The following is a 15,014-nucleotide window of genomic DNA, read 5'->3' on the forward strand; positions in this document are numbered from 1 at the left end:
CATAATACACACACACACACACACACACACACACACACACCACACTCACTATGGCAGGAGGTCCTTGCCCCAACAACCTACAGTTTTCCAGTTGAAGAATCTAAAACATGAGTGTCGGTTTTGGCCACATAATTGGGCAATGTGATGGTTTCTTTTAGTGTCACTCCCCACATTCAACTGAGCATATATGTGACAGGGGAAGGTTTGGAATTGCAATCCCCTTCCTCCTTCAATTTCTACTTAGTGTACTTGCACAGAACATGTGAAGAGGATTACAGGCATGTGGAGGGAGGGGCCTTTATAGTGCAGGGACCCCAAAGCAACACATTGACCCAAACCAGCAGATCGTCATTTGGTGACAACGTGGGACAGAGTCTTCTCAGGGACAGCACCCACACCAGACAATTCACGAGGCAGAGACAAGGATATATTCTAAACTCCTCTTAAACACCAACGGTTGCCCAAGCTTCCACTGATTCAGATTCTTGTGACTTTTTCATTCTCTGTTTTGTACACCACTCCATTTTATTTGAGCCGTATCATTTTGTTTCAATCTTGTTTTTAGGAAGTTTCACCAAACGCCGTTGTTTTAACATAAACCATTTAAAGCACCATTTGTAAATAAATATACACACAGGAACTCAAATGGGATTTAGTGAGGGATGCCACCCAGTGTCAAGGTGATGGCACCCCCTAAATAAAAATTAAGAGCACCCAAGTGTAAACACGTCCCAGCATTTTGGACTAAGCTCAGCATAAGGTGCTTACTCATTCGTAGAAAGGGTGCCAGGAAACGGCTTCAACCTGAAATTCAGTTCTTGACCAAACGGCCTTTACTATGGATCATAAACCAATGAATAAATTAGTCATAGTCCGGGGGGGGGGGGACTTCCTTTCAGGTTGATATTACATAATAAAGTAACACGGGCAGAAACCCCACTTTTGAAAAAGCAAGGTCATGACAAGATAACAGACTAATGGAATAGGTGGTCTCAAGCCTGTGGTGGGATGGTGGCTCACCATTGAAAGGGGAAGATAAAGGCTTTAGATTTTAAGAAAGCTCATGGGATCTTACCACCTCACACTTGGTCCCCCAGACACTTCCTTTCCCGCTCCAAGGAGGCAGGGAAGGGGCAAGGAAAGAAGGCAGGAAGGAGATCACGCCAGGCACTTGGGAGCAATATTCTTCGTGTTTCCTTTTGTTGCTCTTCCCAGCCTCCTTGCTGCTAGCATGCTGAAAAGACGTGCATCAGGGATCTAGTATGAATAGGTAAGATCCCAGGGGATTTCTTGAGATATAGGTCTTCTCTGAAGGGGCCTACCTGCTGGGCATGGCTGGCTGGGGTGGGGCCAGGAGAAGCAAGGCCTTTAACTTAGCAACCACATGATCCTGCAAGTCTTCCCTCCCTCCCAGTTTCTGAGACAAAGGAGTAGAGCTGGCAGAGACACAGGCTGTTGGAAGGAGCTGGGCTTTCAGATGCCTCTCATACCTTTGCTTCCTTTTGCCTAAGAACCTCAGTTTTGATGTCCAAAGCCTCGTTAAGACTCGTGAATTCATTTATGCTTTTTGCAGCACCAGCCGATACACATTTCTGGTATAACAGTGCCCTGTTTCCAAACTCTTCTAGTCATCTGTATGCATACCAGATCCCCACTCTGGGTTCCTTCCAATAAGTGTGTAAGATACAGGCACTGTAGCTCTATAAATAAAGCTGTCAAAACATTTAGAAATGGTTTCAGAAATGTCAAACAGTGGAACACACCTAACCCTTTTGAAATCTTTAGACAGAGAGATATTGACTGTTGCTTAATAAGAAAACCTTTAGACTAGTTTGGTGTAGTTCAGTGACCATTTTTTATGTGTGCTAGTCTGAATAATTTAAGTTATAGAAAATATAAATACTGACTTTTTAAAAATAAAAAAGGTTATTCTATAAAAGACAAGGTTTGTTTGTTTGTTTGTTTGTTTTAAAAGTGACACGGTGCTGTTCAGTGGTATGTGTCAGGCATTTTATAGGACGTTACAGATGACCCCTTTGTTACTCTCCTGAACTTGATGTAGGGTAAAAATGTTTTTACAACCTGGCAGGATAGCACAGGCTTACTAAACATGCACACTGTGCTACCGCTTAGTAAATGGACACATATCCAGCTTACTGACAAATGTTTGGGGATAGGAGAGATAATATTGGAAAGCTGCTATACACATATTTATAAGCATTTTCTTCTTCTATTACTACTTCATGTCTTCCAGGCTCCAGGCCTGCCACTGGAAACATTCAGAAACTCAGCCCTGGCTATTAGGACTCTCTGTCTTTGAAGATTTCTTGCCATTTCTGGCAGCTAAGAACATAAGAGATGCTCTGCTGAATCAGACCCAAGGCCCGTCTTGTCCAGCATCCTATTCTCACAGTGGCCAATCAGATACCCATAGGGTGCTTGCAAGCACAGCACTTACTTCAATTTCCCCCTACAGCATCCTGCTTATTGTTTTGACACTGAGGTCCAGCACCGAGGGCCTTCTGGCGGTTCCCTCACTGCGAGAGGTGAGGTTACAGGGAACCAGGCAGAGGGCCTTCTCAGTAGTGGCACCTGCCCTGCGAAACGCCCTCCCAGCAGATGTCAAGGCAATAAACAACTATTCTGCTTTTAAAAGACAACTGAAGGCGGCCCTGTTTAGGGAAGTTTTTAATGTCTGATGCTGTATTGTTTTTAATATTCGATTGGAAGCCGCCGCCCAGAGTGGCTGGGGAAATGGAACGGAACCTACTGCTCCAGGACACTTGCATATTTCCCACAGGCATCTGTTTGTCCCCTGTGAGAACAGGATGCTAGACTAGATGGGTCATTGGCATTTTCTTATGTCTCAGAAAAGTCACCTTGTCACATACCTGGCTCTGAGCAATGCAGCAGTAAACCTGCATTATTGTGCACTCTGCCTAAATAAGAGTGAGATTGTTTGGCACTCAGGTATCACAGGGAATAGTGAATGTGAATTGGCAAAAAGTTTAATACGTGACAAAACGAACTGGTTTTGTGGAAGAGAGAGCAAAACTAGGGCTGCCATATGTCTGGGATTTCAAAGACGGAATTGACATCCAGGGGGAATCACCAGAAGGTGGCGCTTTGTCCTGGATCTTAAGCAAGTTAATTGAAAAATCAGATTTTTATTTGTGTTTTTGTAAACAAAAAACAAAAAAAACCACCACAACCCTCAAACTTAGCGGTTTGTCTAAAAAAAGCTCAACTTAGGGGTCCTGGTTTTTACTTTTTGGAGTATGTCAACCCTAGCAAAACCGTTTCTGAAATAGATCCACCAAGATTCAAAACGTTCACTTGGTCTCAGAGAGCCCTCCTGTGTGCATTTACCATATTTTTTGCCCTATAGGACGCACTTTTTCCCCTCCAAAAATGAAGGGGAAATGTGTGTGCATCCTATGGGGCAAATGCAGGCTTTCGCTGAAGCCTGGAGAGCGAGAGGGGTTGGTGCGCACTGACCCCTCTCACTCTCCAGGCTTCAGGAAGCTCTCAGCAAGCCTTGGGAGCCCGCGGGAGTTCCCGTCGGGCTCCCTAGGCTTGTGGATAGCAGCCTGCACCTCGGGCTTCCCCCACCCCAGCCCCGTGCCTGGGGGGGAAATAAATCCCTTTCCCTTTATTTCCCCCCCAAAAAAACTAGGTGCGTCCTTTGGGGTGAAAAATACGGTAAGTAGAGTTAGCTTTTAATGGCAAAAATTACAGGTAATTTTCACAGGCAGAAAGATAACTGTTTTCTATAATGGACTAGATGTTACTGATTCAGTGTCATTTATCTTTTCAGAAACTAAGCAATCAACCATTTCCCGTGAATCCATTTGTTCTGCTTCATACGGTATGTGCCTGTGATAACGCCAACATTAATGGATCCTCTTCCTCCTCTTTTAGAGCAGATGAGAAAGTATGACCTTGTTGTTATACCAGGTGTATTTTCATCTTCTATGCGTTGGCTAATCCTGCTCTGAATTTTAATGGCCTTAAAAAAGGACGTGGCAATTGAATTATACGCTCTGCTTATCAAAGAACAAAGAACAAAGTAACTTGCAGATAAGTTTAGGTGTGTTTAATTAAAATGAGAAACATTTAATGGACTTACTGAACATCTACACCAGTTAAAATGTAAGAATATGGATATGCTGCAGATGTAGTGCTCTAATACAAAGAGGTACAATAAACCATGGGGAAGGTATGAGAAGAACCCTAGAGCCCATTTTGCTGTGATTACATAGAAACTGCTTCATTTTGGGCTAAACATTTGAAAAGCAAACTTTCAACCTCCAGAACAAGCTTTGCACAGAAAATAATGCACAGATGCTCTTTTCAAGATTGCTATATTATGGTTTTAAGCCCCATGTGCCTTTGTTAATTTTCACCCTGGTTTTTATTATATTAAGAGTAAACAATCTTTTTTGTTGATTCTATTAGCCTACAAAGAACTGTAAGGTTATCGGAACAAAAGAAAATCTTCAAGTCTTTCAGGTAAGTGTAGTTTGTGGACTAAATAAAGGCATGATCGGCCCAAGCATTTTCGGATACACAATCGGCACAGTTGGGCCAGCCTAGGAGGGCCTGGTGGAAGAGAGAAAAAAGAACAGTAGTATGAATTCAATAATGTCAACTCAGAGATAAGTACAGCATATATCAGTGGGCAGAATTCTAGTCTATAAGGAGACTGTGACTTAAGGGTAGGCAAATCCAGGTAAAAAGCTAGATAGAAAAAGCATCATCAATTCAAATTTAGATTTTAGCTTCCATGGGAATAATTGGGAACCTAGATTACACTATATTTAGCTCACTAAATAATTTTTGAAGCACAATGATACAGAACCTGGGCTTTAGTTAAACCAAAGTAATTTAATAAAATTTTCACTATTCTGTATATAGAGATAAATGCTACACTCTTGTCTGGTGGCTTCCCATTACCATTTTTGCTTTACAATTTAATGAAAGCCCCCAAAGTTCTGAAATATTACAGGCATAGGAATTCCCAGATTTTTATGCACAGGCAAAGCAGATCACTTCCTTTCCCCATCTCCATATATTTCATTTGTATAGCCATGATCTAATTGGCTCAAATTCTCTTAAAGTCATTCAAGGACATCCCTGTAACCGGTTAACCCCTAAGAACCTCTGTGGACAACAATAAGACCTGACAATTTGCAAGAAGCAGGACGGTGGCAAATGTCTAGGCCATTACCTTCCCGAAGCAACAGTGCCCGTTCAACAGAGCTATTAGGTGCAGCAAGATCAAGAGCACATTTTAATTCAGAATTTCTACATTTCAAGCTGGCCCCGTAGTCTGTTAACAAGTTGACAATTTCTGCACTGGATTTTCTAGCGGCTGCATGAAGTGGTGTGTCCAGTCCCTTACCCAGGTTGACACTAGCTCCTTGGAGAGATAGTATGGAAAGGAAAACAAACCAGTTAGCATTACATGGAAAGAAGACAGCAATGTGAATTTTTATTTCCTCCTTTAATACTTTTTCTTAACGCTGGAATAAATTACTTCTCTAAAAACTATTTCTATGTCAGCAGCTAGGTTTGTTCCCCACCCCACCTCCCAGGGAACTGAGGGACAGATAAGAGAAGTAAGGATGGAGTCTGCATTCCAAGGCAAACTTACTTAACTCACTTTCTGAAACAATATGTGAACTGAAACGCAACTATCCTTTGAAATTCAGACTTCTTGGAATTTTGCTGTGCAGTTCTCCAGACAAGTAATGTGCACAAAATGCATTTACTAGGGTAAAATGTGCATAGAAATGCATTTATTAATGGAAATAACATACCAAAATGCATTTATTAATGGAAATAACATACCAAAATGCATTACGTTAAGGAAAATTACTTGCAAAATGACTTTAATAATAATAATCATAATAATCATAAAAATCTTAGCCCTTGGAACCAATACTAGCTCCAGCCTCCAAAAGTGGGGTATGCTGACATCAGTCCTCCTTTTCCTTCAGGCAAGGACAATTCTCAAGGCTTGGAGTATAAATATTATTTAGGGAGATGAGGGAGCATCCCAGTTATGCCTGTCCCTCCCAGGCACCAGGGCTGTTGATTTCTTGCAGTCTCCCTAGGCTCGGAGATGTAGCACGACAACAAACTTCCCTCAGCATCTGTATTAGAGACATGTTCTGCTTGCTTCTAGGAAATGGAAGCTTAGGAACTAGCCAAGGTCCACACAGAATGTTCCAGACTTGCATTTATATCTCCCTGTCAACCATTTGGAGTATTTTTTATTTTTATTTTTTGAGTTTCAACACTATTTACAAAGATACAGTAAAAACAACTAAAACAGTTTGTTTTAATAGAAAAAAACAAAACAAAATAAGATGGACTTAAAAACAATACAAAATAAACACCTTTACACCCAGCTGGAAAAGCTTGTTGAAACAAAAATGTCTTCAATGGTTTCTGGAAATTACAAATAGTGGACAGCTGCCGTATCTCAACAGAGGTGCTGTTCCACAGAACAGGGCCAGCTGTTCTGAAAGCCTTGCTCCATCTTACGATGGAGTGTGTTCCTGAAATAGTGTTGGCATGTTGAGGAATGCAGCAGCCCACCAATCCCATCCAAGAAAACCCAACACACGCCAGAGTACCTCGTTCTAAAAGTTTCTTGACACAGTCTGTCCTTTGATTCACGCAGGCCACATACAGTACTGTTCCATGCTGTGGGTTTTCTTGGTCCACATCAACACCATTGGCTAAAAGAATTTCCATACATTCCCTGTGGCCTATATAAACACAGAGGAGAAAACCTTGTTGAACTATAGAGCAGCAAGTGGCCTAAAGGTAAAGGGACCCCAGGCCATTAGGTCCAGTTGTGGCCGACTCTGGGGTTGCAGCGCTCATCTCACTTTATTGGCCGAGGGAGCCGGCATACAGCTTCCTTGTCATGTGGCAGCATGACTAAGCCACTTCTGGCGAACCAGAGCAGCGCACAGAAACGCCATTTACCTTCCCACTGGAGCAGTAACTATTTATCTACTTGCACTTTGATGTGCTTTCAAACTGCTAGGTTGGCAGGAGCAGGGACTGAGCAATGGTAGCTCACCCCGTCGCAGGGATTCGAACCGCCGACCTTCTGATTGGCAAGTCCTAGGCTCTGTGGTTTAACTCACAGCACCACCCACGTCCCTAGAAACCCTCTAAATGCTCTCTAACTAGACACTCCTAAACCCCATTGACCTGAATCCTGCCTCTGAAGAATGATGTGGGATGGACTGCTTAACCCTTCCCCCACAGCCATTTTTCTACTCAAGATTTCCTCCAGCTGCTTCCCTTCCCTTTGTTTATGTATTGTATTTCTTTGTCACACAATCACTGTTTGCCCACCAATTTCCTGCCCAAATTCCACACGCACCTTGTTTCTATTTACTTATTTAGAAAGGTTTTGTCCCCATCCTCTTCCTTGCTGAGTTCTACAATGGTTAACACTGTGACTTAGGTGGAAGATGAGGAAGCTGACAGGCAGGATCCACGCCTGGGCTGGCTGAAGACTGAGGTTGGTGAGGCAGCCTCTAGTGACCCTGAGTCTCCCTGCATCACCAATGAAGCTTAATGCCTCTGATAACTGTTTATGGCTTTCTACCTGCTCTGCTCATCAACAGTGGCCCAGAATTGGGAGGGCAGGGGGAATGGGCTGGACCCACCTTGTTAGGCAGTCAATTGGAATCTCACTTGGGACCGACAAGCTCTGCAGAGCATCTGACATTCTTGTATCTAGTTAAAATTATCCAAAACCACTACTGTTACCTCTCTTGACAGCTTCATGAATTGGGGAAGTAAAATGATTCTCCAGTTGCGGCCGGGCACCAAATTCAAGCAGCATATCGACGGTAGGGGCACTGCCACAACGGCAAGCATTAAACAGAGGTGTGATCCCATCTAAAGTGACTGCATTCACCTGCAACACAGAACAAAGACAAGACTGAGGGTGTGGGTGGATGCTGTTAGAGAGTCAAGCACTTCTTGTTATTGATTTCTTTTTATGGTATTTGTGCCTACTTTTAACTCTTCCATTTTGATTATCTTCTTGGACATTCCCAATAATACAAAATGCACACAGTTCCCCTGTTAGATCCCATTTTGAAGCAGCATCTCTCATACAGTGGTACCTCAGGTTAAGAACTTAATTCATTCTGGAGGTCCGTTCTTAACCTGAAACTGTTCTTAACCTGAAGCACCACTTTAGCCAATGGAGCCTTCTGCTGCTGCCGCCGCGGCACCACAGTACGATTTCTGTTCTCATCCTGAGGCAAAGTTCTTAACCTGAGGTACTATTTCTGGGTTAGCGGAGTCTGTAACCTGAAGCATCTGTAACCCGAGGTACCACTGTACAGGAAAGCAGAGGCATAGCTACAGGGGGCTAGCAAGGTTTTTTGCCCTGGGTGAATCCTCCAGAGGGGCAACCATTGAAGCTCCCAGCCTCTGTGTGCATACACAAATGCACTTGGAGGGTGTGCCAAACTGGGGCTTTGACCCTGTTGAAATAAAGCCTAGTTTAACCAGGAAGTCATGGTAGTACTCACCCGAGCACCATGTTCCAGTAACACTTTTGCACAAGCAACATGGCCACCCAAGCAAGCCTCGTGAAGAGCAGTAACATGGTCTATTGTAACAATGTTCACGTTGAACCCCTACAGTTGAGAACAAAAGGTATGGATAATAAACAGTTCCAAAATAATAATAATGTATAGCTACACAGATTTAATATTGGCTTGAATTAAAACACCCTTTTCCAGTGGTTAGATTTGTGGTTCAGCAAAATTTAATCTGCAAGAGTTCTCCCAGAACAAGCATAGTTTAAGCAATCCAGTTTCTCTAACTGAAGAGAGATTGGATGCAAGAGGTATAAAATACCGGCCTGCTACTTACCTACTTCATGGGGCTCTTGTGAGAAGAAAATAGAGGGAACATGTATACCACTCTGCATTACTTCAAGGAAAGGTGAAATAAAAATGCAATTTTAAAAATAATTTTTAAAAACTCTTAACACAGCAACATTACTCAGCAATAGAGCCTTCTCCACAATATGAACTAATTGATGTGCTCAGTTCCCCTGGAAACAGAATTTTATGGGGAATCAGTGTGAAGACAGGTAAGTAGAGAATATGGTAAGAAATTGATTAATAAATCACCCATTGTCTCCTTATGGATGCTGAACTGGTGTGAGCATGAGCAAAGTTTGTGAAGAAAAATTGCATTGGGAGAAAAAGAACTATGAACGCGGCCAGTGGCGTAGCGTGGGGGGTGCAGGGGGGGCTGGCTGCACCGGGCGCAACACCTGGGGGTTAGGGTTAGGGGGCGCAAATCCATGGGTTAGGGGGCGCAAATTACTTGCCCGCCCCAGGTGCTGACAACCCACGCTACGCCACTGAACGTGGCTGCTTCTAAAGAATTCATGGTTTTGGACTTCTGCTATGCCAACACTTCAAGCTGCAGTCTAGAACTTATCCCTCTCTTGTGTCGTTCCAAAAAATTGACACTTTCACCACTACAATAAACAGATCTGGAAAAGGAGGGGGATTTTTGTTTCTAAATCTTGGTGAAAACACCCTGGGCAACCTGCAGTCATTGTGTGAATTGGCCCTAAGTTTATTCCCTTTCATGCAATCTTTGCAAGCTCTGCTCAGTTCAGTTTTGAATTTGCACACTCAACACTGAATTTATTTGTGTAGTCTGTGTGCATTGTTGTGAATAGAATGTTTGGGGTGCAATCCTATACACATTTAACCTGAGGGCAAGTCTCATTGCTGCTCAGTAGACATGTAGGATTGCATTGTAAAATCAGGGAAGTATGGTATATTAGGGTTTCTTACCTGTGCTATCAAGGTTTTCAATGAGAGGAGGCGCCCTTGAAAGGCGGCTTCGTGAAGGGGAGATCTGTCTGCCCATGAGCCTAAAACAAGATCACTGAAAGATAAGTCTATAGAACAGAGATCCCTGCTCCTGCCAACCTAGCAGTTTGAAAGCACATCAAAGTGCAAGTAGATAAATAGGTACGGCTCTGGCAGGAAGGTAAACAGCGTTTCCATGCGCTGCTCCCTCGGCCAATAAAGCGAGATGAGCACCGCAACCCCAGATTCGGTCACGACTGGACCTAATGGTCAGGGGTCCCTTTACCTTTAAATACAATTATGCCCCTTTTTATAGAGGAATGTTATTTGGGCATTTCTTGAGGGAAAATGGCATCCTCAAGTTCTCTCCTTTGCTACAACATGCAGGATCACTTTCTGCCCAGAAACCTTGGATAGGTAGTATATAGATGATGAAGATGATGATGATGATGATGATGATGATGATGATGATGATGACCATGCTCTGATATCATCATATATGTGTTCCTCCACTCACCATCATCAGTGGCCCAATGCAAATTATTTTGCTTTAACATGGAGCAGGGAACAGTGTCTGAACCGAGCATTAGGTTGTTATCTCCCCCACCTCCCGCAGGCCAAATTTAACAAGTAGGTGGGGCCACCCGCCTGTCGATTGCCTGACAACATAATGAAATCAAGCCATGTGGGCTGCACAAAAAGCACTTTCCAAAGCACTCTGCACAACCTGACCATCAGCCAATTGTCATGTCTGGCAAAACCTATTGCAAGACCCCAGTAGAGAGCCATTTGAAACACTTTGCAAGACTCATCAATCAGAAACTGGTGACCAGACTTCTGTTCCTTCACGGCCCATTTGGAGTCAATAAGAAAGGAGAGAGAGGTAGAGAACAACCATACTTCTGTTGTGATCTCGTGCATACATACAGGGCTGTCTTTACCCGGGGGTGCAAGGGGCGCCAAATGTTTACCTCTCTTATCGGTGGCAGTGAAAAGCAATGGAGCGTAAGTCCCCACCCCTCCTCCATTGCTCTGTTACTCCATAGCATCAAACAAAAGCAGTTTTTTTCTGCTGCACCGTTGTTACAGGTGAGCACCCCCCCCAAGTCAACAACTTTGAGTTCACCCCCCTAAAAAAGGGGGCTCTGGGCGGATCTTTGCACCCCGGCGACGCATATGCTCAAGATGGCCCTACATGCACATCTAGCAGTCAAATCCCACTGAGCACAGTGTGACTTACTTCTGAATAAATAGGTGCACTCAGTAAATCCATGTAATTCTTATTGTGATATATAGCAGTTGGAGCAGGGGCTCCAGTTACATTAAGCAGAACCGTGCCAGTTCTGTGATTAATTGATATCACCTTCCATTTTCCGTAACTGGGGTTTGGCTCTCTTTATACTCTTAAGCCATGAAGCTCAAAGGAGCAAATATTGCCTTACCTGTGATGCTGCAACCAAGAGGTGCATTAACGTACAAAATAGCACGAAATGTGAGGGTTAAATATAACCATGAAAACAAGAACAGGCCCAGGCTATAAATATCTGTACGTGTCCGTCTTTTAAGTACAAGCTTTCTACATGCAGCTGCCTAATGTATTTGCACAAAGAGAGCTGTAGTTTTCTAAGCAATCTAGAACATACCTCCTTGAAACATATGACAAATGTAATTCCCATAAGGTACACCTCTTAAGGCTCCAGGTACTGAAGGCATCCCGGAAACGGTATTTTTCATGAAGCTCTGAGAGTAAATGCAGCAGCGCTGGACAGCATTACTTTAAAGCTTAGCGGTAACGGCGTGTAAGTAATCTAATTGAGGTCAGAGCTGGTGGTCAGGTGGTGTTTTGAAAAACGATACTCAATTTGACAGACTGGCAAAAGGCAACGTGGCAGAGAAAAAGAGTGTAGATAACCAATACCTTTTCGTCTGAATTGCTTTTATTTTATTTTTTTAAGCCTTCAGTGAGGGAAACTGATGTGTTTGAAAATAAACATATGCTACTTTATAGAATTGCAGAGATAAGTGGGAACTGCAGGCCATAAAATGTAGAGAGATTGATAATATCATTCATAGCCATTACTGCTTCTGACAGATTTACTGACTCCGACGGGACAGCTCATTGATACTTATGTAGCCTAGACACAAATAAATTATACCTAATAAATATTATAACTGCATCATTTACAGATCATTTTGTCTCCATGACTGATGTTTGAAAAACCACATTGTTGCAATTGTGTATTTAAAAGCAGTTTTTCTCCCCTGTTCATGTTTGACATTGCAGATTAAAATTTGTAGCATGCACAACTTTGTATTTGCAAGGCTATGAGAATGCCTAGGAAATAAGCCGGCGATAATGGAAGATTTTTGGTAATGTCAGTTTAAATGATGTTAAAACCCCCTATCCCTGCATTCTCCATCATTTTATTGCCATGGATGAATCATAAGTAGCCAGGACTGGGATGAACCCAGAAGGACATAAAGTCAACACATCTGGCCAAAGACCCAAGCTTAACATTTTGTGATTCATTCACATATAGTAAAGTTGTAAACTTGCCACCCTGCTTGGCAGAGAAAGCAGGAACAATCCAGTTTCATCCCTCCAATAAAAGCGAGCCAAGCCACGTGCAACTGCTGTTCAAGCAGACATTTTACTCTCCCAGCAAGTGTCTTCTTTCAGAAAAGGCATATTCTAAATGTTTAACATTGTTGTACACATAATGATGCAACAGACCCACAATAAGACTGCATTAAATAAATACCAAAATAGTTTAAATAGCAGCATTGCAGAATTCTGGCTTTTAAAATGATAACAGTAAAAAGAAAACCTAATTTCCTATAACAAAAATAAATATTACCTTATATTGAAGCACATTGGTTTTCCCTGCTAATCTGTAATTCTTCATTTTAGACATATTCATTCTAGCTTATGCTTGTATTAACAAAATCATACACATATTTATATTTCCAACCGTCTTGATGACAATGCAGTCATGAGTATCAATTTTTGACAATTTCAGTGATTTATTTATTTTTTAGATCAGTTAGGTTTTTTAAATATTTATCTCTACAATTTTACCTGGGGCTATTCCATAGATCTCTTCTGCTATCCTTGCAGCCTCTTTCCTGTTCCCTTTCACAATATAGAAATGGGTCAGTAAAGCCAAAGAGATTTTGATTAAGAGCTTGAAACAAAACAAAGCAAAGATTGCAAAATAAATGTTATTGAAAGCATAGAGTATCGTACTGCCTTCCATTTTGTTTTGCCCTTTGTATAACTGCACAGGTCTCCTAAGTTACATTCACTATTATTGGTATCATATGACATCTATTTTAAACTCTCCGGCCGCTGATGTTCCTCTGTTACCAAAAATACACCCTGTTTTTGTCCCAAGCAAGCTATTGATATTAAATAACAATGCTTAGGATTAAAAAAAGCTTAATGCTTTTCTCTTCCTGTTCAGATTTGTGCAAATTCATGTTTATTTCATCCATGTTTATTTCATCCCACTGTATTCTATTTGTATATTCCATTTTAATATTTGTTAAAAGAGGAACAATCTGCCCTGTGATCTCACAAGGAAACGCTGCATTCAGCATTCCTAAATTTATATAGTAGTTTATTTAGGTTTGAGCTATTTTTTTATGGATATTTGCATAGAACATTTTCTTTTAATTCGTATGTTTCGAAGTTGCAGTGTTTTAGGAACCTGTTAATAATGTCCGGACAACACTAGGTGGAGCTATTGGAATACAACATTTTTCTGTGTAATCTGTCACAGTGTGGCAGGCCAAAAGAAAGGTTTATGCCTACTTACCGTAGTCTAGATCAATTTACATCCACAAGGATCTGGCAACTTCTGTTTCAGTGTATCTGAAGAAGTGTGCATGCACACGAAAGCTCATACCAAGAACTAACTTAGTTGGTCTTTAAGGTGCTACTGGAAGGATTTTTTTATTTTGACTATGGCAGACCAACACGGCTACCTATCTGTAACTGTAATTACATCCACAAGACATTAATGAAAGTGGTCAGTTAATTGCCCTTAACACTAAAAGGAGATTAGCCCATATATGATAATTTGCTGCAAGCTACTGCAAAAAAAAATGCAAGCCATTATCATTGCATGAATTTCTGGCCCCCCAAATTGCCATTCTGCGAAAGCCATTTTCCAAATTGCATTTACCGTAACTCCCCCATCTACCTCATCACAAGTGAGTCTTATGGAGAAAGAGAACCATTTGGACAAATGTCAAACCACTTTGTGAGGGGGGGAAAACTAAGTGCTTGTTTTTTCCACAGCCTTCTTTAGTGATGCCAGAATTGAACCTGGGACATTTGGTACATTTTATTCTTTATTTATTGAATTTATATATCACCCTATACCTAGGGGTCTTAGTACTGTGCCTTACTACTAAGATACAGTCCTTTCCCTTAAAGAAGCTAGCATTTGAAAAACACAGTACTGGCTTTCTCAGCCGCCAAACCTTTAAACCAGAGGCAAGGAACCTGTGCCCATTCATGCTGGGCTTCAGCTCCCAGCAGACCCAGCCAGCAGAGCCAAAGGGAGATTTCAGTCCAACTGCAAATAGCAGACTTGGGGTTGGGAGTGAGATCCAATTCCGATCATGGCTGGGGTGGAGGCAAAAGGTTCAAGCTCCCATCCCCACATGGCATAGTCCTGATCTAGTGCATTATTCTCCTTATGGCCTCGGCCCGGTATATATCCAGTTGATCACTCACACAGGTGAGGGAGGGTCTCCTGTAAATACCACTGTTATCAGCAAGTCCCTTCCGCACAATGGAAGAATCAAGCCTTCCCTGCTGTGGCGCCTTCCCTTTGGAATTCCCTCCCCTTGAATATTAGGAAGGTGCCATTTTTGACGCCTTCTCAGCGCCTGCTTAAGACCTTCCCTCCTGTTAAGTTGAGATCTTTCCTCATCTGCATCTGTACTGGAATTGTTTTTAAGGTAATTTTATTGTTGCATCTCTTAGAAGCCATCCTAGGCTCCTTTGGGAGCAGGTGTAAAGTAATAAGAAGGCTAACTGCAATGCAGATGAGTGGTTTTGGAGAGGATTACATCTGGAGGGAAGGGTGAAACCTCCCCTCCTTCTCCCTAGCATCAAAT

At 42.2% G+C, this 15,014-nt stretch overlaps 2 protein-coding genes and 1 long non-coding RNA gene across 11 annotated transcripts in view; 1 reads left to right on the plus strand and 2 right to left on the minus strand.

The window, feature by feature from the left end:
- The window catches only part of ASB9 (ankyrin repeat and SOCS box containing 9), a 23,152-nt gene extending 20,992 nt beyond the window's left edge, over window positions 1-2,160 (minus strand). For 2 of the 7 annotated variants that reach the window (XM_083502100.1, XM_083502106.1), the window contains exon 1: window positions 1,076-1,341. The gene's annotated coding sequence lies outside the window, so the exon portion shown is untranslated. The other 5 variants (XM_083502098.1, XM_083502104.1, XM_083502102.1 and 2 more) reach the window with 5 other exon arrangements.
- On the plus strand, window positions 1,133-5,252 carry LOC310706400. Its single transcript, XR_014525836.1, has 4 exons — window positions 1,133-1,270; window positions 3,818-3,934; window positions 4,459-4,512; window positions 5,121-5,252. It is a non-coding gene; the product is annotated as an uncharacterized lncRNA (long non-coding RNA).
- Window positions 4,082-13,356, minus strand: ASB11 (ankyrin repeat and SOCS box containing 11). 3 transcript variants are annotated; one of them, XR_014525805.1, is made up of 7 exons: window positions 12,964-13,356; window positions 9,867-9,946; window positions 8,577-8,684; window positions 7,801-7,951; window positions 5,666-6,779; window positions 5,231-5,422; window positions 4,082-4,602 (listed from the first exon to the last, which is right to left on the minus strand). XR_014525805.1 is itself a non-coding variant. In XM_083502065.1 (7 exons), the coding sequence occupies exons 1-7, from the start codon at window positions 13,139-13,141 to the stop codon at window positions 4,478-4,480; spliced, it is 969 nt and encodes a 322-aa protein (XP_083358191.1). In that variant the 5' UTR covers window positions 13,142-13,331; the 3' UTR covers window positions 4,082-4,477. The 3 variants fall into 3 exon arrangements, 2 of the variants coding, with proteins under 2 accessions (XP_083358191.1, XP_083358192.1); XM_083502065.1 differs by having other exon boundaries at window positions 6,645-6,779; window positions 12,964-13,331; XM_083502066.1 differs by lacking the exon at window positions 12,964-13,356 and adding an exon at window positions 11,528-11,789 and having other exon boundaries at window positions 6,645-6,779.
- Window positions 13,357-15,014: the final 1,658 nt, after the last annotated feature.

Source organism: Podarcis liolepis (genome assembly GCF_965112155.1).
Source record: "Podarcis liolepis genome assembly, chromosome: 4".
NCBI classification, from domain to species: domain Eukaryota; kingdom Metazoa; phylum Chordata; class Lepidosauria; order Squamata; family Lacertidae; genus Podarcis; species Podarcis liolepis.

What these genes read in the sequence shown, in the direction of transcription:
- ASB11 (XM_083502065.1), bottom strand. Translation starts at nt 13,141, where the DNA reads ATGGAAGGCAGTACGATACTCTATGCTTTCAATAACATTTATTTTGCA. An exon ending in TGAAAACCTTGATAGCACAG is followed by an intron (nt 8,685 to 9,866) that starts GTAAGAAACCCT and finishes TCTCAACTGTAG; the next exon opens with GGGTTCAACGTGAACATTGT. An exon ending in CAAGAAACTTTTAGAACGAG is followed by an intron (nt 5,423 to 6,644) that starts GTACTCTGGCGT and finishes TATCTCTCCAAG; the next exon opens with GAGCTAGTGTCAACCTGGGT.